This window comes from Vipera berus (assembly GCF_964194415.1).
Source record: "Vipera berus genome assembly, chromosome: 1".
In the NCBI taxonomy this organism is placed as follows: domain Eukaryota; kingdom Metazoa; phylum Chordata; class Lepidosauria; order Squamata; family Viperidae; genus Vipera; species Vipera berus.
Genome location: NC_138202.1, coordinates 138349896 through 138375554, shown reverse-complemented (window position 1 = coordinate 138375554; position 25659 = coordinate 138349896). Strand labels below are relative to the sequence as shown.

Here is a 25659-nt window from a genome sequence, read left to right as displayed (position 1 = left end):
TTTAACAAACCCCCCTACCCCTCCCCTATCCCTCCCTCCTTACCCCTCCCCCCCTCCCCCCCCCGACTTCCCAGAGCTAAGTACAAGGTATAAAAAACAAAAAAAAAAGAATCATAAACAACCATATGCTAATAACCGTAAACTCTAAAATCTATCACTCTCTAGCTCATATAGGATAACTACAAACACTATTAATATAAAATATATAAAAAAAGAGGAAAAAAAAGAGAAAAGAAGGGAAGACTTATTCAAATGCTACATGAAACTTTTTAGTCCCATATTTGTTCTGGATATACTCAATCCATTTTCTCCACTCCATAATATAACGTTCTTGCGAATGATCTTTCAAATAGGCCGATATCTTTGCCATCTCTGCCAGGTCAGAAACCTTTAAAGTCCATTCTCCTATAGTCGGCAGTTCCTCCTTCTTCCAATACTGACCTATTAAGAGTCTTGCTGCCGTAATTAAATTCAACATCAACTTAGTGTCCACAACTGTAGCATCTGTAATTATTCCCAACAAAAAAAGTTGCGGACAAAACTTTATCATCTGTTTAAAAATCTTCTGCATGTTCCACCAGACTTTTATCCAAAAAGCCTTAACCTTTTTACAAGTCCACCATATGTGAAAATATGTTGCGTCTTCGTCACCGCACCTCCAACATTTAGGCTGATAATTCGGATACATACTTGCAAGCTTTTTAGGATCTAGATGCCATCTATAAAACATTTTGTAAAAATTCTCTCTTAGATTTTGAGCTTGTGTAAATTTTACGTTCCTCACCCAAATCCTTTCCCACGTATCCATTGTAACAACTTCTTGAATATTTTGGGCCCATTTAATCATACAATCTTTAACAAGCTCTGTTTCTGAGTCAATTTCTATCAATGCAAGATATATCCGTTTGATATGTGCGGGACCCTGATTTCTAATTTGTTTTATCAGATTTTCATCAGTCATTGTAAAACCAATTTTCTGGTCTTCTTTCCACCTGGCCCGTAGCTGAGTATATTGAAACCAATTTTGAACAACCTTCTCTTCTCGCAAGAGGCTATAAGATTTCAAACTCCAGACATTTCTTTCCAAGCTCAGAATCTCCTTGTACGTAGTCACATCATGTTTGAAACCAGCATGTATATTTTCTATTGCGTGTTTTGGAATTGCCCACAGTGGTATTTTACAATCTAGCTTATGTCTATACTTCTTCCAAACTCTCAACAATGCCTGTCTTAGAATATGCACTCTAAACACATTGTCTACCTTCTTGTCATACAACAAATATGCATGCCAGCCAAACAACAAATCGTGGCCCTCAAGATTTAATAATCTCTCTTGTGTCAAATTAATCCAATCACTTATTCCTACTAATGCAGCAGCTTCATAATATAGTTTAAGATTGGGCATTTTAAGACCACCTCTCTCACGAGTATCCTGCATAATCTTAAGTTTAACTCGTGGCCTTTTCCCTGCCCAAACAAATTTATTGATACCTCGCTGCCATTCCTCCAAATTAGAATCTTTCTTAAGAATCGGTATCATTTGAAATAAAAATAGAAATTTAGGCAGGACGTTCATTTTCACTGCTGCGATCCGTCCCAACAAGGACAATTGCAATTTTTCCCAACTCTCCAATTCTTTTTGAATTTTCCCCCATAGTTTTTCATAATTATTTTTATATAACTTTGTATTAGAGGGTGACAAAAGCACCCCCAAATATTTTACCCTTTTAACAATCTCAAATCCAGTTAATCCTTCTAAGAGAGCCTTTTGCGAAACTGTCATATTTTTAGCCAGAATTTTGGTTTTCTGTATATTAACTTTAAATCCAGAAACCTTCCCGTATTGTGTTATTATCTCCATCAGGTCCACAACAGAGTTCTCTGGCTGGGTTACTGTAACAACCAGATCATCTGCGAATGCTCTCAATCTATAATCCTGATCTCTAATTTGTATACCCTTAATTTTTTCCGAATTCCGTATTTTAACCAATAATATCTCTAATGTTAATACAAATAACAAGGGCGATAACGGACACCCTTGCCTTGTGCCCTTCTCAATATTACATGCTTCTGTCAGACTATTATTAACTATAGTTCGGGCAGCTTGTTTTTGATATAATGCCCTAATCGGTTGTAAAAAATTTTTCCCAAAATCCATTTTGTCTAAAACTTTCATCAAAAATTGCCAATTCAATTGATCAAAAGCTTTTTCAGCATCTAGAAAGATTAGCGCCGCAGGGATCTGGTTGTTCCTTTCCAAAAACTCTAACACATCCACTATATGCCTCACATTATTTTTCATTTGCCTACCACTAATAAACCCCGTTTGGTCCCCATGAATCACCTGTTGCAGAACCCTCATCAGTCTATTAGCCAACACCTTAGCAAATATCTTGTAATCTGTATTTAAAAGCGATATCGGTCTATAATTTTTAACTTGAGTAGCATCTTGGTCTTCCTTCGGAATCAAGGAAATAAAAGCTGTTCTCCAAGACGGTGGCACCTTTCCCCCCCTCTGGATTGTCTGGAACAGTTCCTTTAACGGTTTCATCATCTCTAATTGTAAATTTTTATAATAAGCCGCAGACAAACCATCCGTACCTGGTGCTTTATCCATCTTCAATTCCTTAATTGCTGTAAAAATTTCTTCTTCTGTAATTAATTGATTAATCCCCTCTTTTTGTACTTGCGTAAGAACCGGGATGCTAGCATTCTCCAAATATATATCAATGTCTTTTTCATTAATCTTCTCCTTAGCATATAATTTAGAATAAAAATCCACAAAAGCATCCTTAATAAGGTCCTGTTGAAACACAACCCTTCCTTTATGCTCAATTTTGTCTATATTAGAAGCCCTTTGCTTTTTCCTCAATCTATAAGCTAACCATCTACCTGGTTTGTTGGCGTTGCAAAAGGTATTATGCCTGGCAAACCGCAAATTGGTTGCCACTTGGTCAGCCATTAATTTATCAAATTGTCCTCTTAACAGTTTAATAGCCTCCTTAATCTTCACATCCTCTGAATTCAAAATCAAAGCCTTTTCTTTTTCCTTTATTTCATTCTCCAGTTCTTTCCTCCTAGCTTCCACAGCACGTCTATGTTTATTATTCATATATATCAACACCCCTCTCATATAGGCCTTACTAGCATCCCAAACCATGTCCATAGAGGTGCCCTTATTCATATTAATTTCAAAAAAATCCTTCATCCGCTGTTTGCATTCTTCCACATTTCTCTGATTTCTAAACAAATTCTCATTTACGCGCCACGAGCGCCTATCTCTATTCTCCTTATCAATCTCTAGCCAAACTGGGCTGTGATCAGAAATAGTTCTTGCACAAATCTTCACCTTCTTAGTCCTTAAAAAAAAATCATTAGTCAACAAAATAAAATCAATCCTAGAAAAAGATTGATGTCTGTCAGAAAAAAAAGTATAATCCTTTTCCTGCAAATGTCTCTCGCGCCAAATATCTCGCAGTTCCAAGTCATCCTTCATTTCAAAAAAGGATTTAGGCAGTCTAGCATGACTTGGGACGCGCTTAAAAGCTCCAGCCTTGTCCATCTGTACATCCAAAACACCATTCCAATCCCCCATAAAAATAAAAGATTTATAATCCAACTGGGTAAGCTTTGTATGAAGTAAACTAAAAAAGTCAGCTTGTTGTTGATTAGGAGCATATAATCCAACTAAAAGCGTCTTTTTACCTTCTAGCAGCAGCTCTATCATAACGTATCTTCCATGCTTATCTGCTTCAATTAAGTCTGCTGTTAAAGCACTTTTAACATAAACAACCACTCCATTTTTCTTATTCATTGCAGAAGCAACAAATTGCGTACCCAGCCTTGAGTTCGATAAATACTTTTGATCCACAACCCTAATATGCGTTTCTTGCAAACATATAACATCTATCTTGAATTGTTTAAATATTGAAAAACTTTCTTCCTCTTCTGTGGTGAATTTAGTCCATTAACGTTCCAAGTTAAAAATTTAGTTGCCATGCATATCATCCCAAAGCTCTTGGAGCACTGCTTTGATAGGACTATCTTCTTTAGGCCGTGCTCCTCCCACTGCTTGGCTGTAAGTACGTTGTGGAAGTTCCATAGACTTCTGCTGATCTTGTTCTTTTGTTTTTTTTGATCGTTTTAAAGCAGCACGCGTCACCCTCTGCTCTCTAGGATCATCCAAAGAAGTTGTAACTTGATCTCCTCCAGCACCGTTCTCCTCTGTCTGTCCATCTTCAGCCTTTTGATGTTCTCCTTCTCCAGATCCCTTTGCAGCTTCCAGAAGTGATAATGAGGTTGCTTTTAAAACGTTATTGTAAAAATCACGCGCCTGCATCACAGTAACCAGACGGTACCTTTTACCTTCATGCATCACCATCAACCCAACTGGAATCTCCCATCTGAACCTTATATCTCGTTGCTTGAGCTCTTGCACAAGAAATGTAAAATCCTTCCTCCTCCTTAAAATCTTTGGAGGGATTTCTTTTAGAACCAAAACTTCTTGATCAGCAATCACAACTTTAGAATCATAGGCAGCTTGTATAACTTCATCTCTAATTTCCCTCTTTGCAAAATAAACCACCACATCTCTAGGCAGCTTTCTCTGTCTAGCAATCCATGAATTCACACGAAACACTTTATCCATGCCTCCCTTTATTTCAGATGCTGGCTGATTCAATACCACTTCCAGAGCCTCAGAAATCAGCTGCTTTAAATCTTCCTTAATATTCTCTTTTAAGCCTCTGATTCTAACAGCAAACTGCATCTGGTAATATTGAGCAAGACTCAATTCTCTGTCCATTTTATCTCTTAAATCTTCATTCTCCAATACTTTTGCTTCTAATATGGCATTCTTTTGAGTCAAATCTTCCACTTTTTCATCCAGATCTTCCACACATTCAGCCACTTTATGCACTGAAGACAAAATGTCTACCTTCATCACACTGAACTTCTGTTCCATCCTCTCTTCCATTCTCTCCTCCAATTTCTCCAATTTCTCCTCCATCTGTGCAAATTTATCACCCATTGATTCCAAAATTACCTGGGCATGTTTTTCAAGAGCATCTTGTAAATGCTTCGGTGTCAATACATCAGGAGGATGCAACGCCTGCAATGATGATTGTTGCACCGGAGAAGTTCCACCACTCCGAAGAGTTTTTGGGGGAGGTTTAGCCGCCATCTTTTACTTTCACTTGTGACGCACTTTCACTTTAAGTTTAAAAAGTCCATCAAGCTCGAGAGTAAAATATAATAATCCTCTTCACCTTTTCCTCTTGTACCGCTCTGCCTGCTCCTTTTATTCCATAGTCCTTCCTTCAGGCAGGGGTGGTCGCAAACGCCTGGCTCTGCTCCAAGAAATCCGGAGCAGAGACGCTGACCAGCTGGGAGCGACCCAGGCTACGGGGGAGTTCAATCCTTCAGCCGCCCAAGCTACAAGCTCAGGCGGCCCCGGAGAACTCGACCCCTACCTGGGGCCTCACCCCCTCCTCTTCTCCCGAGGAGGGGGCTTCAAATTCACCCGAACAGCTGATCGGCGCTGTTTCGGGTGAAAATTACTCAGCTGAGCCGCGGGCAGCCCGGGAAGGCTGTCTCCGGCGCCGCACAGCCACCGGAAGTCCAATATTGATGCACTTCTTATTTTAACAGACGATTTGTCGTTTTCCTTTTCTTTCAACAACTCAGCTTTTCCACCCCATCTATTATTGTTATATCTATTCATTAGGCGTATGGAAATCATTTTAAATTTGAACCATTTCAGATTTAAAATGTCCCATTCGGAGTATGAAATGGATTGTTCCCTCATCTTGAAAGTATTTTGGAACATTGGCACTTGAAACATTCCCAAACCCACTTCACATTTAAAACAGAGCATTTTGAATCTGAAACAGCTTGAATTCTTAATGTTTTGGGTCCTCGTACCATAGATCTAATTAGGATAAGAGTAGTATCACTTTGGAACAGTGTCCATCGATAGTTGCTATAATGGCATGGCAGAGAATTCTCTTCTCTAAACCTTGGATATGGTAATATGTGCATTTTAATATACCCAGTGCTATAGGGTTGATGCTAGAACAACCTTAGTCATTTCAATGAGTAACCTCTGTCAGAAAAGAACTAGAGGATTATAAACTCACTCATTCTCAGTTTTTATATTATTTATAGTATTTTGGTATAACTATGGTATAAGAGTAGAGAACAGAGTAATAAGGTAGTTCTGTTTCCATAATCCAGGGCAGGTTTTGCAAAGTTGGGTTTCCACTGAAATGCATATGTTTTGCTGCAAGGTCCCATGGAATTTGATCTTCTGTAACTCATCCATGCATATACATGTTGTCTACAATTTCTAGTAAAGTATCAAATGCTAATTAATCTCTTACCCTGGAATCAGTAATTGGGCTGGATGAGGAACAGTAATTTAAGCAAGCCTTTAATAACTTTTAATTGATTTGATAGCTTCAACTGTTTCTGGATATAAATAGCTTGTCTATAGTGTGCATCCTTGTGATTAGGTTAATGTTGGGTTAATGTTGAAGATGATAAAAAAATCAAATAGTTACAGATAGGTTTGTCAGAATTGTAACAGAAGCAACTAGATGGGAGTAGGTTATACGGGTTCTTAATGAATTACACTAGTTATATTTGTTTTCAAGTTCAGAGAGTTGGTTCTTACCTTTGAAGTTCTAAACCAGACATGTCAAACTTGCGACGTCACGTGATGTGGCGTGACGTATCGGAGCTTTTCCCCCATTGCCAGCAATGGGGTGGGCACGTTTTCTTTGTGACGCATCCGGCCCACGGGGCTTTCAGTTTGACACCCGTTTTAAATAATTTGAGATCCATATTGTCAAAGAAGTATGAATACTGTACAGCATCTTAAGAGCTTCCAAAAACACTTTTCCCAAGTTCCTTTGACAGGAGAAGCTCATTGTTTGAAAACTATATAGAGACTTTCTCCATATCAACTCCTATAGCTAAAATGCTCTCTCCACGAATGCTTGACTAACACTGCTATTATATTGTCATTACGCTAACATATTCTTACTTGCCAGCCTGTTAAAATATTCCACTGATCTATTTAACTTGATGTTTTCATGCTTTGGATTTGTTGTTGTAATATTTTGGGATTTCATTATGTTGTACTGTAGTATTTTTTATTTGTATTCTACTTAAGCGCTACCCTGATATTCTAAGAAGAAAAACAAATTAAAATAGTTTCGGTGAATGAATAAATAAAAAATAATCTCCTTTTGCCCTCAGTACTACATACTTTTAGTATGTATTTTCAGCTGTTACTCTTGGTATTACCGCATGATATTACTGCTTTGGGCAAACATGATCAGACACATCTGTAGGCTCTTAGGTAATAAAACATCCTTGAAAGAATATTTCAATGACTTCCATTGTCCTGATTAAGGCAAGCAATTAGTCTAGCAAGTAAAGTTATGAATCTTAATATAGTATCTTTATTTTCCAGACCTGCACTAGTCAAGCTGTCTTCCGTGTCCAGTCTGGTATTTGTCAGCTTTTTCGAGAAACTCTCATTCATAAGGGGTTTGTGGAAATTCAGACTCCAAAGATTATTTCTGGTATGCATTCAATATGTTAAATGGATTCAGAATTCACACATCGAATACAAGAATTTGCTGAAATATTATTTCTGCAGTAGCCAATATGAATTTATTTTAAGTGCCTGGTTGCTCATTATCACTTCTTTTTAAGTTGCTGCTGCCTCCTTTGAAACAGTAGCTGATTTAAAAAGCTAAAGCACTTTCCATTCTCAAGTATGGTATGGAAAAAAAAATCTCATTATTTAGTTTCTTCTGCTGTCATTTTCATCTTTGAAACTGACACTTATATTGAGAGTATATAAAAGAAGTCCTGTGGGGTTAGAGCAGTGGGTGGCATTGAAGAATTTATATGCTAACCTGGACTATAGAACTTACCTGTTAGTCTCAATACTGCCCATCATACAAAGCAATGAGTAGTCTTAAAAAATGCAAGACCTTTGCCTTGTGATTCCTCCTAATCTCCTCTCTGAGTTTCTGTTGCCGCTTCCTTCTCTTCTGAAATAAGCTTTGATGCTCTTGGATGCTATGCTAAAGTGAAAGATTCCAATTGAGGAATGAGTTGGAAAGTCCCTTTGTTGTAGGCAATGGGGAAAACCTGACCTGTTGACCCAGAGCTTTGGAGTTGGGTAGGAGGGCTTAACTTAGGTTGGCTTGAGGGTTGCACTGGGGTTTGGGGTGGAATGTTGAAGGCAGCATTCCCAAAGTAGGCAGGGCCAGATCAAAGGTTTGTGGGAGGAAGGTTAAGGGGTGAAATAGATCAAATAGATCCTTTTAGTTGCTCCCAATTCCAAAAATGCCAAAAAAGAATAGCCAATTTTTATTTTTATTTTCGCCTGTTCACAGTGGCCTCTGGAGACCACTGAAGGTTTGTTGGCAGGCCACATATAGCCTCTAGATTGTTCTTTTTGTGCCTTGGAAGTAAGGGGGCAGAAACCATATACACAACAGGTATATGTAAACTATAAAAAGGGAGAAAGCCACTTATTTTTATCATGATGTACCTTGTTCGAGACGTGTCACCACATTTGCTCTTGCTTTACTTTCCAGCTGCCAGTGAAGGTGGTGCCAATGTGTTTACTGTGTCGTACTTCAAAAGCAGTGCCTACCTTGCACAGTCCCCCCAGCTTTACAAGCAGATGTGTATTTGTGCTGACTTTGATAAGGTTTTCTGCATTGGGCCAGGTAAGGAAGTGTTTTGTTTGAAAGGCGGTTGTCAAAGTCTCTGGGGCAAGAATATCCTGAACGTTCAAATTACGTAAGCGCTAACTTTGCAACCTCTTTTCCTGTCTGATTTGCTAACAGACAAGAGTTTCATGAAAACAACTAATCAACATGACAGTTTCACAGAGTTTGCAGGCAGAACGAATAGTGTGTTCAGCTGAAATTTGGCTTATGAACAGAGCAATAGTGTTCTCTAGTGGCTATTAGAATACTGTATCATACAACATTCCACTAAAAAAAGTGACTGTATTTGGCATGGTTCAACCATTGTTGAATTTATTGCAAACCTACAAGCTTAGCAGGGCCAGGAGTTTGTTATAAGCAGCTTGCTGGAAATCAGTACAGCCCTACATAATGCATGCAAAATATTTATGTTCTCCATTTTGTAAGTAAACCCATATTAGTAAGCCAAACCAATATTATCCTTCACCCATCCTATTGATCCTGAACGCTTTCAGTATGTAACTAACTTGAGCTAAATTGGCAGCAGTATACCAAAAGCCTACATGCTTTCATGTACATGTTATGCCCTTTTTTGCTTGGTGCCCAAATGACAAACTAAAAGCATGTGCAATTACTGAATGACAGATCAATCCTTAAAAATGACTATAGAAGATTTTCACTTGTATTTTCCTGGTAATATTCATTAGTCTTACTGCTGGGATAGTGAATTCTCATTCAGATGTATTTTGGATGGAGGTCCCTCAGGACCAGATGCAGTTAGAAAAGGAAGGAAAATACATGTGACCTAAGTTGCAAGTTTTCTTGTGTCATATTGGATGGTAGCCTTTTTTAAAAATTACTGCTTTCAAATATTGCTTTTGCTGATCCTTATTTCTTGCCTGACGTGAATGTAAGACTAGCATAAATATTTGTTCTCCATTTGGGGATTTGAAGAGTTCCTCTCAGGGAAATAGAATTTTACTTCATATTAGAGCAATTCACAGTAGTAATGGGTGTTATAATATATCCAGGGCTTCTTTTAATTGCATCGAGAGAATCATTTAACATAATTGTAAAAGTATATTTCTCATGCAGTATTTAGAGCAGAAGATTCTAATACTCACAGACACTTGACGGAATTTGTTGGTCTGGATATTGAAATGGCTTTTAATTACCATTATCATGAGGTGGTGGATGAGATTGCAGATACCATGGTGCAAATCTTCAAGGGACTCCAAGAAAGGTAAAAAAAAAGTTTTTTATACTACCGTTATTTAGAAAATAAGATAAAACTTGAGAGTTTCAAAAGTAGTATGAATTCCGGCTACCTTTTATTTTACCTGTAATGGAAGAATTCTAAAGCGTTCTGGTTCATAATTGCAGCAACCACTATTCCAAGATGCAGATAGAAAGATCTAACAGTGTCTGAAATGTTTAGTCAACAAGATGTGAGCCTCAGCTGCCAAATGTTGGAGTCACATACTGATTACTCTATCAAAGAATGTTGGAGACCACTTATCCAGTGAAATAGATGGATGGGAGGTAAAATAAACAGAAAATTAGACTAAGAAATCAAAGATGCCTAGAAAGCTGCAGTAAAAACCCCCACTTCCATATTGCTGCAAAGAAATCTAACAGATGTGTCCATATAGTAATCAGTACTTGAGTTCAACTGGAAACCCATTGTCTTTTTCTTAGGTTTCAATTATTAAAAAAAATACTTTAAATTATTTAAAAATTTAACTCAATATATTTATATTATATTTATATTTATTAAACTTATATACCGCCCTTCTCCCAGTTCACAAGGTTTTTTAGAAACAATACAACAAATTACAAAAATTAAAAACAATTAAAATGATTACATTAACCTTGAATAAATAAAATCCCAATTAAAATCCAATTTAAAACCCCAATTAATACTCTCAGTCCAGGCCAGAAAGCTCAAAGAACCAGGTCTTCAGGTCCCGGCGGAATGAGCGAAGGTCAGGGGCAGTCCTAAGCTCTACAGGCAGCTGGTTCCAAAGGGCAGGTGCACCCACAGAGAAGGCCCTCCCCCTGAGTATTGTCCGCCGGCAATCTTTTACCGGCGGTACCCTGAGAAGACCCTCCCTGTGGGAGCGCACAGGACGAAGGGAGCTTGATGCCGGCAGCAGGTGCTCCCTCAGATATCCCGGACCCAAGCCATTTAGGGCTTTATAGGTCATCACCAGCACCTTGAATTTCACCCAGAGGGCAACTGGAAGCCAATGCAGCTCGCGGAGCAGAGGTGTTACGTGGGAGTATCGGGAAGCCCCCATCACAACCCGCGCGGCTGCATTCTGCACCAGCTGAAGCCTCCAGGTGGTCCTCAAGGGCAGCCCCATGTAGAGAGCGTTGCAGTAGTCCAATCCAGCCTGTGTCTATATATTTCTTCCTATTCATTGCAATTATTGGAATTTTACTTCAGCATTGTATTTTTATAGCTTACCTTGTAAAATCAGACTACAAATTTTGAAATAAAAGAACCATGGCATATAAAACCATAGCCTCAAATGTATGGATTAAAATAAAATTGAAAGCAGAGTAGCTTTCTTCATTTATTTTTTGTTTATGCAGCCTTTATTCAGATTAATGCTTGAAGCTCAATTTATTGAGAATAATTTTGGTGAAATTTAACTTGCTTAGTCATTTAGCACAGTAAATGTTTTGACATATACAGTGTAAATGTCGGTCACCTTATCTCAAGACATTATTTTTCCTTGCAGGAAAGCGGTAAACAGCCTTAAATATTACAGTGACAGAGTGAACTCTTGTGGTAATGAAAGGCAATGCTTCTTTGTTTTCTGCTTGGCTATGTTGAAAAGCCTTTTGTCTTTACACACAGGTTTCAGACTGAAATCCAGACAGTGTGCAAACAGTTTCCATGTGAGCCATTCAAGTTCCTGGAGCCAACACTCAGGCTGGAGTACCGGGAGGCCCTGGCTATGCTTCGGAAAGCTGGAGTGGAGATGGGAGATGAAGATGACCTCAGGTACGATTTTACCAGGAAAAGGAGGAGCGCCATCTATTGGCAAGAGGGTACCAGTTCCTGGGAATCCTCTGGTGCCATTTCTGGATTTAGCAACTGGCTACCACTGCTCATTGCTGCAGAAAATAGAAAAACTTTTAAATCTCTATAAAATAACACACCATTCCCCTGTAACGATATGATCTCCACCTCCCAAGGCATGGGTAGATCTCCAGAGAATAAGATTAAAACAAAGCTAGAATTACCAAAGGGCTTTCTTAAATCGATCAAACCATGAATTATACAAAACGTACGTGCATAATTCCAAACTGAACTTTTGAGAAGTAAACAATTCATTTGTCAAAATGCTACTGGTTATCCTCTGCAAATTACGAGGACCTCTAGCAGTTCTTTCTGATTCAAAGTTTAAACATGTTCTGAGCAGATAGTAGCACTAGTTGATCTTGCCTCAGCTCAAGAGTTCAACAAGACCTGACATGGCTAATACTTGGACTGGTGTTTGACAGGAAAAAACAGTGATGTAGGAAGGACTTAAAAAAAAATCAGGGTAAGCAAGTAGTCTAGAGTGTAAAGAGATAACACCTGTGAGCATACTGGTTGGGTTGCCCACGCCCTATTTCAACAAAATCTGAAGGTTCCCCATTATTCCTAATCCAGGTTTGCTATAGTTGAGCTAGTAATAAATAGCATTAAATGGAATTTTAACCATAAACATTTTATCTCGGTTATATTTTTTGGAAGGTACACAACACAAATCCAGTAACACCTTAGAGACATTCTTGCTTAAAAGCCAACATTGTTTACATCTGATTGTTTATTTTCAGTACACCAAGTGAAAAGCTGTTGGGCCGTCTAGTGAAGGAAAAGGTAATTTTTTTAAAAAAAAATGACTTTAAAATAAATTGAGTTTGTTTCTGACACAAGCTTAAATAAATATACCTTGTCACATAAAATTACTTGTGATTTGTGTATCACAGTATTGGTATATACTCTTCTTTAGTATGTCTCATAGGGTTTTAATTAATTTACCATTTTTTTCTTTTTAAAAATTATTAATATTTGCAGTATGACACCGACTTTTATATTCTTGACAAATATCCACTGGCTGTAAGACCTTTCTACACAATGCCTGACCCAGCAAATCCTGTAAGTATGTCTCTCAGTATTGAAAAAATGCTGTGAAATAATGACAAATATGAACACATTGCAAATTTGATGTGGGGATTTGTGCCACAAATGTGCCATAAAAATATTACAAGTTTACAGTCTGATCTGGGTCATTCCCAAAATGAGAACATCTATTTTCATATTACACAGTCATTAGTTGTCTTGTATTCCTTTCCTTTACTTCCCAGTGCATTGTGCCTGCCTACAAAATTAATTAATTGATTGAATGATTGGATGTCGTCAAGTCATTTTTCAACTCCAAGCAATCGCATAGATAGATTTTTCTCCATGACAGAATCATTGTAGTGTGTGATATTGTTGAGATAAAATAATTGTAGGAAAGGATTGGGAATATTAACTCTAGCATTTGTTCAGTGCAAAAGAAATGCTATTTGAAAGAAGTAGAAAAGATTATGAGGTCTCTATCTTGTTTGCCAAGTAAAACTTCTGTTTTAGTTAGTATAATATAAACTATTGTTTGAGCTATTAGTAGTTTCAGGTTGATGGCAATATTCTTTGGAATTAATTATTACAGCTGCTTTATTAAATTTTAAAATAAAAAATTAGCTTTTGAAATGGGTATGAAAGAATAATATAAGAGCCCAACCAGTTTCTTCAATTCCTTTTAATAAATTATAAGAGCTATAGATACCATCATTTAATAGTCTTTTGATCCTGTTTTGAAATTTTTAGTAGGCGATTTCAGTGTCCAAAGCAAAATCCTTCCAGTTAAGCATTGTCTTTCTAATAGCTGTGAAAAATATGTGACAAAAGAAAAAGCTATTATTCCAAAGAACCCTTATACCTGTCATTTTACCCATCTGGAATGCTGTTTTTCTTTTCCACTTATTTGTACAGCTGTGCAAATTAGAGGTCATTTCTGTATGGCATACCTTCTCAGTATTATATTTAAAATCATCTCTTGGCTTTCTTGAACCTGTAACAAGATAGTATGTTAATTTTAAATTTTAAAGTTAATTTGAAGAAGAGGTACAAGATAAAGGATCATACGGAGTCTCCTACTGGAAAACTGGGTGGTAGTATTAATAAGAAATACTGTGCAAGGCTGGGTTTCACTTAATAGCTTCTGAGTAAATTGATTTAAGGAGGCAGAGCCTTCCAGATACTAAAATGACATCATCTTGATTGGAAAAGGGGTTTAGCAAAGGCTTTTGCCTCAAAAAATGAAACAGGGACCTTAGGATGTTCTCCGTGAACTTGAAATAAGTCAGTACAAGAAGAGGCCTAGTCTCCATTTCTGGTCTAAAGATTACTTTCTGAATAATCTTCACAGAAGAAAGCAACCTGCTGAATTTTTCTTTTTTTCCTTCATATGTGGTGCTTTCAAAACTGAAAGAAATAAAATTTAAAAATGCAAGTTTTTAACCCTAGTTAGGATCTTATGGGTTAAGTAGAACTCTTATGACCCAGAGGAAGACAAAGGGAAACTAAACAAGTAACCGCCATTTTAGTATAGTTATACTACAGCAGCAGTTCTGAAAACTGCACACACAAAGCGAAGAGTGCTCTTTCTCATGGAGACCATGATGGCACAATGGATTCCTAGTTGGAGCAGGCAAAAGCTGCCTCAAGCAGCATTTTCTCCTACTGCAGATATTCCTGTTACATTTCTCAGAGTGGTCAGTGCCTTTATCTATGTTGTTTGTTATGTATAGATTCCAGTTTTGAAACATACTTAACTATTGGTCACTAAATCACATTTCCTTTCCCCCTCCCTTCCAGATAACCTCCAACTCCTACGACATGTTCATGAGAGGAGAAGAGATTCTGTCTGGGGCACAGCGAATTCATGACCCACAGCTGTTGACTGAAAGAGCCTTACATCATGGCATTGGTAATTCCTAAGGTCCATTAGTTAAATAAATCGTTTCTAACAGGGGTACCTCTTTATTTAGAAGAGGCTCGTACTGCTTATTTTTATGGATCCTTGTGGCTGTAAAAAAGTAATTCTTATTTTTCTCCTGGTTCAGTATTTCTCAACTTTAGCAACTTTAACATGTGTGGACTACAATGTTGGCTACAGTTCATGGGGCACAACTAGAATTTTTTTACTTTTATATTATCCGGTATTTTAAAAGTTGGGCCTTGGGCCACATCATGATTTGAGTAGCATGTTGAATAGCAAATAGAGCAGGGTCAAAACTCAAGACAGGACAAATGAGGGAGGAGTTTGGAATTTTTACAGATGATTGTTGCCTCTTAGAATATCCTTTCCCTTGCAAAGAAAGTCAAACATTTGATTGTCTCGCAGAAAGTTAAAAAAGTACATATTCAAATAATAAAAGCTATCATACGGAATTTTTTAAGGCTAGGAAAAGCCATTGTGCATAGTGTGGTTTTATGAGTTAGCCTAACAAAAATTACTACATTAGCCAAACTGCCTTGCCTTTCAGCAGCAAAAAGACTTTTTAAAAAAATAATAGTAATTTTGTTAATGTGTACAAAGAAAAAAAACTAATACAAGCTAAGAAAAATTATGAGTAAAATGAGAAAAAATTAAAAAGTACAAAAAGAAAAAGGAAAATATATACTGCTCAAAAAAATAAAGGGAACACAAAATAACACATCCTACTATTAAATACAGTACGTTGTGTTGTTTGTGTTCCCTTTATTTTTTGAGCAGTATATTAAAGAAAAATGAGAGATAAAGAAATAACTTCCCTGTTCATCAGTACAATTTCAGTAGCTTTTCATCTTCTCTAATACAACAAAGTACTCTTCTTTCCATGTCTCATCTCTTACTTATAAACAGATAAAACCTATTTAATTCTAATCAGCAAAAGTACATTAACAATTTAAGAGCTTTCTAGTCTATTGCCTGAATCTCTAAACCAGACTACCTATTTAACATTGGATAGTATTGGAACTTTGTGAAGACCTGAAACATTGGTTAATATTGGTGCTCTCTTCTATGTTGAATACTTTTTCCATGATGCTAATTAGAATTATCCCTGAGCTGAAATAAAACATTTCCTTTTCAGATTTAGAGAAAATTAAGGCTTATATCGATTCATTTCGTTTTGGTGCACCTCCCCATGCAGGCGGCGGCATAGGTAATGTAGCTTATATTCATTATATTCTATTTTCAGTTTGGTCTGTGTTCAGATGAAAGAATGCAATTTAGGATGAAGAGTATTCTAGCATTTGTCCTTACTTTAGAAAAATATCCTGCATTTACAAGTAATGTGTGCTTTAGAAGTGCAGACACTTACTTTATATGAGTGTGGAATCCTTGATGGAGTCTCCTAATCTAGTCATTTGCTTGCCAATGTTTCATTACCCAACTAGCTAATTTTATCAGTACATTTTATCTGACTCTTTTTTGTAGATTCTAATTCTAGACCACTGATTTCTGAGGGTAGTTTTTTTTAAGTTTTGTTGTAAATTTTGTTTTCTTTTTTTCTTATGAACCAGTTATCAAAGAAGTAATGAAACAATAGTGAAAGATCCTTAATCGCAAAAGAAATCATAACACTTATTTGCCATGTTCCTCTTTCTATATCATCTAACAGGGCAAAGAATAATGAGGCAAAGAAACAACTGCTGTTTGATGGGGATCTGTTTCTACGGTTCATATTATTAATGTGATAAAAATAATGGCTATTATTCCTTCCCCTGCCATTTTTCTATAAAATCAAATTTAGATGTTATAAAAAATGTAATCCAACTTTTATCTGGTAGTGATTTGGTTTATCACAAATAACCCAGTGAGTCTGTTCATGTTTGTTTTGCTTATGAATATTTCAATATATGTACAAATATCTTCAGATTAATTAAACTGGATTTAATTTTGACAGGCTTGGAAAGAGTCACCATGTTGTATCTTGGGTTGAGCAATGTCCGGCAGACGTCCATGTTTCCCCGTGATCCCAAGCGTCTCACACCTTAAGAACACTACAGCATCAAGTATCACAGATTTAATGTTGCTTCCAACTATCCAGCATAAATCAGTATGCCGTCAGAGGATATCTCCTCAACTCAAGTGCCACAATAACAATCATTCAAGTCATTACTAATGTTTAAATTCAGCTCTTTTAACAGATCTGGAGTGCTGCAGAAAATGTCATAACTTTTAAAGAAAATAATAAATCAAGGTACTACAGTATTGCCTTGTAGGTAAGCAAATTTCTTTAAAAAAAACCCTCAAATTTTAATAAAATTCATAGTTTTGCATAGTTTGTTTCAATGTATGTCAGAAGGGTAATAAAATCTCAGATTAGACTTTGACAATAACAGTGCAACACGGAAAGTAAATTGAGCAAGAATTTTTTTGTGAAGCAACTGGAAATAGTGAACAGTGTGATCTTACTAAAATGAAAAAGATTGCAATAAAACTTCTAACAATTCTATGTGTCAGTTTTTTTCCATTTTGTAAGAGAAATATATTATTCTGAAATAATACTTGATGCTTACCTGATGCTAAAATTATGCCAGCTTCATTTACACAGGGCATTGGCACGAATTAAGGCTTCTGTTGCAAAAGATCACATATAAAATGTATACTTAAAGCTAGATCTAGCAATATAACAAGCAGATTTATTCTTGCACATTAGATCTTCCGCCTGCTTTCCCAACTATTCTGTGCATCCCCAGACTTCTCCAACGGGTTCTGGAGTAGATTTCATGGTGCAAATGGGAGGAACTCACTCCATTGATACTGAGTTGAAGAAACTGTAATAAAACTGATAAAATGGAAATGTTTTTAAAAAAACATATGACTTCAAATATTAAGACCCGCGAACTTAACGAAGCAAGGTACTTTTGTTTAATGGACCAGTTCTATACATAGACACCAGCATATACAGATAGCCCTCAATTAACAACCACAGATGGGATCAGCAACATGGTCATTAAGTGAAGTGGTCACTAAGTGAAATTCTGACTATGCTTACAATCTTACTTCAGCTTTCCTTTGCTTTACAGACCTGCAAAGGTCAGTAAAGTAATAGAATTGGAAGGGACCTTGGAGGTCATCTAGTCTAGGGGTCCCCAACCCCTGGTCCATGGACCGGCACCGGGCCACAGCATGCCAAAAACTGGGCCGCGCAAACAAGCAAAGCCCCATCTGCGGGATGTACGCAGCATGTGAAACCACACCCCCTCCAGTCCGCGGAAAAGCCTCTATCCACGGGACCAGTCTCTAGTGCCCAAAAGGTTGGGGATCTGTTGATCTAGGAGACCTGACAAATGGCTGTCCAGTCCCTTCTTAAAAGCCTCCAGTGATGGGGCACCCACAACTTCCCAAAGCAATTTGTTCCACTGGTTGATTGTTCTCACTGTTAGGAATTTTCTCCTTAGTTCTAGATTGCTTCTCTCCTTGGTTAGTTTCCATCCATTGTTTCTTATCTTGCCTTCATGTGCTTTAATAAGGAAGTGGGCCCCCTCTACCTTGTGGCTTCAAGTATTGGAAGACCGCTATCATGTCATCCCGGTCCTTCTTTTCACTAGACTAGGTATGCCCAGTTCCTGCAATTGTTCTTCATATGTTACAGCTTCTAAGGCCTCTAATCACCTTTCTTGCTCTTCTCTGAACTCTTTCCAAAAAAGAGTTTATTTTTTGACTAATTCCTCACCAAATCAAAAAGAGGTATCAAGTAAGGTACTTTAAAAAAATATCAACCCCACATCCTCTATTCTAGTATTTTTTATCAGTGACTTGGATGAAGAGGTTTTAGGGAGTGCTTGTTGAAATTTCAAGTAAATTGGATGGATGGATATTCAGAAGATCTCAGCAGGTTGCAGAAATGGTCTGGAAATTACCAAAAGACAATTGTAATGCTTTCCACTTTAAAAAAAAAGCAGTTATAACATGGCAAGAGGGGAGGGAAGATCTTCAAAGAAGATTGTGGATTAATAATTACAACGGATGAAGGGTCTGATGATAGTTTTTGTTTCTTCATGGGTGCTGTGATTGGATCTTGTGTTATTTGGGTAGGGCTCCATTTTAGCATTTTCAGTGTGTGTGTGAATTGTTTAGTGTAAATTATAAGCTGAATATTAGCCAGCAGCACAACATGACTACAGCAAGAATAAATGTAATTTTAGGTTTCATTAAGTGTACTTTTTAAATCTTGAAATGGTTCATGTGATCCCTGTAGCCTTGGTTAGGTCCCATTTCGGGGCACAATGGAGTAAGGAGGATTGAGAGAAGATCAACAAAAATTAGGATTAGAAATGAGCTCCTACAAAGAGGCCGATGAAGCTGGGTATGACTGGTTTTGAGCAAAGGCTGAAGCTCATAAATCTTTACATTATCTCAGAAGCTATCAAATGGAAGTAAATCATAAGAGCCAGTTTGGTCTAGTCTAGTGGTTAAGGCATACAGCTAGAAACTAGGAAACTGCGTTCTAGTGCTGCCTTAGTGACTTTGGGCCAAATACTCTTTCTTAGCCCTGGGAAGGAGGTAATGGCAAACCATGCAAAAAAAAAACCCTGAAGTAAATCAAAATCTTCCTCATTTTTGATTGCAAGATAGAATAATGGTTTTAAGTTACAAAAACGCAGATTCTGACTGAACATTAGAATAAAAGTTCCCAACAGAGCAATTCAGCAGTGGATCCAATTACCCAGAGAGATCACCTCTACTGGATAGGTTCAAGTAAAGGTTAGATAATAGTATGTGTAGATCTATCTCCATCTACCCGAGGTTGAAATCTCAAACACGTAGTTTCTATTTTATGTAGTGCTTCTGTAATACATAAGACCAGGTTCATTGGGTGGCCCTGTAACCTGAGAAAAAAATGCCAAAGGCAGAATATCTTGACCACAGTTAGTATCTAAGGTTTGTTATTGTTCATTTGTCTTATCCTGGGTACAATTTTCTTTCAAATTCAGAAGAGAAATTTGGGGTTACTGCCTTTCAATCTCTAAACAGAAAAATGGGAAGCTAGAACAACTGCTTAATAGGGCTGTTCTAGCCATGCTCAGCTTTTTCTTCCATTCCTTTGCAAGTGCTGAGAAGGTGAAACAGGTACGTGGTTTTGGGGAAGGGATAGTAAAACTAGCACTAACACTGATTAAACACTGGGCTTTACCATTTTTTACTGTGAAACTGCTTAACCCTGCAAAGATGGCTTGGACACTAGCCAAGATAGCTACACTCCAGTAAGCAGTCCTCAAGCTAGACCACTTGGGAAATCACTTACCCATGGACCGTGGCAGGCTCACCTAAGCATGTCACGCAGACACACCCAATATTGGAACATGCTATACATAATCATTTTGCAACATTTTCTCAAAATAAGCAAAAAATATACCAACATTATAGGCACAAATCCCAATGGAAAAACATTTTTAAAGATTTAAGCACAGCAAGTCTTTAAAGATGTGGACTTGTCTCTGATGCCGACAACCTAATTTCTACCTAAAACAGCACCTAAATGAGATTTTGAAAAGTTACTTGCTAAATGCAGTTCTCAGAATTTACTGGATACTTGCAACTAGGAATATGGGACAGATTTGATATTAGGAATGTAGGCAGCTAAGACCATCCAGACCTGAGGTTTTCAAAATGTTCAGTCTAAGCAACCTGTTAGTTTTTTAAAAAAAAATCATTACCTCTAATAGAGGCAGAGCACCTGTAATAGCAAATTGGCTGAGTTAGAATGAACTTTTTCTTTTTTTGCTCTGTTCAGTTCTTTATAGCACCCCATCAAGCAATTTGAAAAATCCTGCTGTACATTTTTAGAACTTTAATTACCATCATCTCTGGAGTTTCTAGGTGTCATGGCATAAAAAGAAACAAATTTTATTTATTTCTTACATTTATATGCCACCCATTTCCCCGATAAGGTGACTGACAGTACAAAAGAGGGAGAGAAGCAACTAGGGTGGCCAACTGACCAGATGCATAGGTGCAACTGTGCTTCTTGATTAATTGTCACATAGCTCAATGGTATGTTACTCCAAAGCAGGAATGCATAGGATGCCACCTTTGGCTGGAACTTTGGGGACAAATACATATTCTGCTACATGCAAGTGAAGGAGGAAGAACTCACTGTAATCACTCTTGTAGAATTAGAAAAGTTTGTCAGAGTTTGGGGACAGGCAGGGAGTCAGACTTTGTCTGGGTGCACATTGTGAGGGAACAGCAGTTAGCTGCCTCTTGCGTGGAGCATAGCAGTGTCAGAAGGAAAATGAGCTGAAGACAGGCCACATTTTGGAAAGTTGCCAGAAACTTCAGTGACAGCAGCATGTTTTTGGGGTGACTGACAAAATGGAGTTGAGAGTGGGTGGGTTTTATACCTTCTTTGGCCTTTGTATTTGAGGTGCCTGTTCCTGTGCAATGTACTTGGAGCTGAACTTGAGTGTGCCCTTTTGGTATTCTAATGGTGGTAGGTTAATCCTATTATGTCCTAAAGGTCGTGTGCTGTCCTTGGAGCTGGGTGGGGGAATGTAGATTTTAGGAGTCTTTTTTTTTTCTTAATCCCATCAGCTCCAGCCTTCATGGTTCCAGTCTTCCTGAATGAATTACCAAATCTGCATTTCTAAAAACTGGCTTCCTCAGTTTCTGCTTGGGGCAGAGAGAGTGGGGCTAGTTTCTGCCTCCCTTAAGATTTTTTCCTCTACTTTTTCTTCAGCGAAAAAATTCTATCCTGCCTTTTTAATATTCCCCAAAATATTTCATTTCATTCTCGGGGAGGGGGGGTTGCTGTCTCCCTACACTTGCAAATGTTGGTGACGTTCAGCCAGTGAGAGGAAATATAACACTGAGGTAAGAGCTCAGTGCATTGGAAGGTAGTTTTTTTCCCCCCATAATCCAGACATGTCAAACTCGTGAGGTCACGTGGTATCACGCAACGTATCGGGATGGTTTTGCTATTGCCGGCAATGGGATAGGCGTGGCTTCTGGATGACGCGTCTGGCCCACAGGCCGGCAGTTTGACACCCCTGCCATAATCTCTTGCCAAGAATATTTGGCTTTTCCCCACCACCACCACGCACACACCCTTTAATCCCTTGTGGAATCCATTGATGTCTTTGAAGGATCCTAACGTTCCTGGAAGCTAGTTTGAAAAAGGCCCATTTAGACTATCACTGTCAATCCTGATTACAAATTGATCTCAACTTTGTCTGCCTTCCCTGGAGATGCCAGAGGTTAAACCCAGGACTTTCTATCTACAAAACACCAAGGTCTGCAATTTGGGAATACTCCAGATTCGGTAACTGTTTTCAACTGACTGTAGCAGTTCCTGGAGAGGCCATGCTCCTTGTTTACACATCGTTTCATCTATATTGTATACATGTTTTTTTTTACAGAGGTGCCTTTTTAAAAGGCTTAGACAGCTTAAACAGTTCCAGAATGCTAGAGCCAAAGCAGGGCCTGTTAATCTGAGTGTACTAATTGTTTGCTAAATGCAGCAGCTTAATTGGCCCCCATTCTATCCCTGAGAATAATTCCAAGTTGTAATTAAGATATCTAAAGACATAGCAAAGGAATGCAGAGGCTGCTGAATTTGCTATTTCAAAAACCCATCTAATGGCCTTTAGTTTTTCCACATGATACCTGTACTAGAATTTAGAAAAGGGAAAGGCTTTAGTCTTACATGCAAGCCAACAAAAGTGTATTTTCTGGAAAAACATACTGCTGACTTTTCTGGAAGACATTTTAATGTTTTTCAGTTGTCCCCTTGAATCCATGAGCAGCTCTTACATAAACAAATGAACTGTGTATAAGTTACAGACTCCAGCTCAATTGAGGAGTATCTAGTTACCATTTTTTAATTGGCAGATGATGACTTTCCTGTGATGATTTCAGTCTCCTAAAGGATATGATACTTCCATTTCAAAGGAGTAACATATCAAAGTACAGCTGATTTACAAGTCTAAAACTACTTTATCTTCATTTTGCAGCAAAGGAGAGATAACAAGAGTGAAAGATAGTGGCAGCAAAGTACAGATTTTTAAAATAATTGCAGTATCAAGGCTTTTCCTGCTCATTTACCCCTTACTTACAGCTTTAAATAATACTTTGCTCTATTATAGCCACCTATTTATTGCTCCCACTGCGACTTCAGCACATTTGCTATCCGAGAGGATGTCCCTTGCTATACATCCATCCTAATCTTCAAGGATAAACTCATTAGTTGTGCAGCTAACTGATAGCTTTTAATCCAGTTGCAACAGGAAATTACTGTCAGTTATTCTATGTTTTGTTTTTTTGGCTTTTCTCTTTTACCAATTCTCCAGTTCAAAAGAATATACTAAACTTGCATTAATAAATACCCAATGAAACAAAATGGCCTAGAAATATAAAAGTTGACATTCAAAAGCTTAACCAGAAAATCCAATTTAAGCTGATAAATGAAGTCTGCCAAAAGGCCCAGAGTCACTTTATTGGTGAGATGGAAAGCATATAAATTTAATTATTGCCAATTTTTCAGAGGATATTTTGATCAAGTCCAAATATTCAGAAGTGTTGAAAGAAAAATCTTCATCAGGGTCCAGTCCAAGCCAGGAATAAACAAAATGAAGGCTGCTTTAGAAAGAAGGCTGTAGTTTTTTGAAGAGCAGAGCCAGTCAGAAATGCTTCAAACAGGAAGGCAGTGCAGAGCAGTGGTGAGGATGGCTGAAAAGATCATTGGCAGTTCCCTCCCTTCCATCCAGGACATAACACATAAGCGTTGCTTGAGTAGGCTCCACAAGATAGTCTGGGACACTACACATCCTTTTCACGACCAGTTTTCCTTGTTACCTTCTGGGAGGAGGCTCTGTGGTATCTGAAGCAGAACATCCAGATTCAGTCACAGCTTTGTTCCATACAGTACCAACCTTGTGAACTTAAAGCTTCCTCCTTCTGTTATGTATTCAAGATGGACAGTGATTAATATTTATATGTTACTTATATGTAAGGGCTTAGGTCTATACATATGTTGTATATAGTATGTTTTAAATGTGTGTTATGTATGTGTACACTGAGACAGAAACCAACTAAATTTCATTTTTAATGTATGCCATTGTGCCCACAGGAAAAAATGACAATAAAGGTTAAAGGTTATCTAACTCTAAATGTGGCTCTGGGAAAGGTGACTACGTGTAGCTGGGAGTGGTTGGTTTTTATACCTTCTTGGGCTTTTGTGTTTGGAGTTGTTTCCTGTTCCTGTGGCATGAACTTTGACCTAAGCTTTTGAATATGTCCTTCTGATATTCTGATGGTGGTGGGTTAATCCTACTATGTCCTAAAGGTCATATCCTACTTCCTTTGGTTGAAGCTGATAGCTATGTCTTGTGTTGGATTTTTTGGGTGAGGGGTTGTTGGTTCTAAGGATCTTTGTCTTTCTAATCCCATCAGCTCCAAGCTTCCTGGTGCCAGTCTTTCTGAAAGGATTATCAAATCTGCATTTCTAAAAGCTGGCCTCTTTGGTTTCTGCTTGGGGGAGGGAGACTTGTGGTTGTCTTTGCCTATGATTTTTCATTATTCCTTTGGGAAAATGTAATATTCTGTCCTTTTTAATATCCGCCCCCCAAAAAAAATTTCCTTCTCTAGGAGGGTAGATGGGTGCTGACTTCCAACAGGTTTGATCTAGGGCACAGGTGTCAAACTCAACACATCATGTGACATGGCACAAGCTGGGGTGGGCACAGCCTCCGCATGATGGAACCGGCTCAGGGCCAGCAGTTTGACACACCTAATCTAGGGTAATGTAGCTACTGTAGCTCTTTAACCTGAAGATGAATGCATTCAGATCAAACTTATCATTGGTGTCAGAAAAAAGTTACTGAAACAAATTCTACTTTTCTTGTATTTTAAGACTACTAAGGGGAGGCTTTTCTTTGTTCTTTGCTCAAGAGACATTCAAATGTTATCTTACAAACACACTTCAGGCTACCATGTTGTGTAAACTCAGCTCATATAATTTATGTTTTACTTATGGAGCCTTGTACAAATGCAGAAAGCCATACCTAGAAAAACCAGGACAGGTTTAACCATGGCAAAGACAGGACTAGACCGCATCATTTCTGGTAGCTCAACTGCCACCAACACTGCTATCTTGCTATCATTTTGAAACCAGATGAAAACTTAAAAACTTTTTAAACAATGTTTATTTACTATGAAATCTATTTGCTTTCAATTTGTTCCAATTATGATTTCTATATTACATTGCCATTTGTTTTCTGAGATCGACAGTATATCCGAATCCATCAGCAATGTATTTTGACTTTTTAAATCTTTTTTTTAATGCTGAGGGTTTACAAAAGGTCAAAATGAAACTCCCAAATTCCAAATCTCCAAGTTACCTCTCAGACAAAAATTAGTAAAGTCGTAATGTAAAGCATTAGGACTGTAATAGCTACCTGTAAAGCCCCCGGAAAAAGACACACAGAAAACATTCCTTCTTTACTGCCATCTAATAGTCATCCGTATTTTGCAACCTGTGGCTGTATAATTATATGCATCTAAGTTATTTGAGAATAGATTCTTTAAGAGACACATGGGGTTTAATCGAACACGTATGAGGGGCACTGAATAACATCCTTCCCCTTTTCTGTTTCTATAAGGGGAGATCGGCATTCTGCGAGCAAGCCTTTACCCCTGTACCGCTTTTCTCTCCCAATATCTCTGCTTGCTCCTGCAAGAGCAATGTTGCTTACTTCTGAACAATCACTTGTAAGACTGCATTGTGTGGTGCATTCCCCTCCCTTTCCTCCAAAACCGACTTAACACTTCCGTAATCAAGTATGCAACGACCCTACTTACGGTGGTTTTCACCTAAGATTTAATCCCTC

General features: G+C 37.8%; 1 protein-coding gene across 1 annotated transcript in view; it reads left to right on the top strand.

Annotated features, from left to right (window-relative positions):
• Nucleotides 1-17271, top strand: part of DARS1 (aspartyl-tRNA synthetase 1) — a 70943-nt gene extending 53672 nt beyond the window's left edge. Inside the window, exons 8-16 of the mRNA XM_081318971.1 lie at nt 7478-7589; nt 8619-8753; nt 9831-9978; nt 11602-11748; nt 12570-12612; nt 12811-12891; nt 14656-14767; nt 15915-15986; nt 16731-17271. Of these exons, the coding sequence (XP_081175097.1) occupies nt 7478-7589; nt 8619-8753; nt 9831-9978; nt 11602-11748; nt 12570-12612; nt 12811-12891; nt 14656-14767; nt 15915-15986; nt 16731-16822 (942 nt within the window). The 3' untranslated portion in view covers nt 16823-17271. The remainder of the gene's footprint in view (nt 1-7477; nt 7590-8618; nt 8754-9830; nt 9979-11601; nt 11749-12569; nt 12613-12810; nt 12892-14655; nt 14768-15914; nt 15987-16730) is intronic.
• Nucleotides 17272-25659: the final 8388 nt, after the last annotated feature.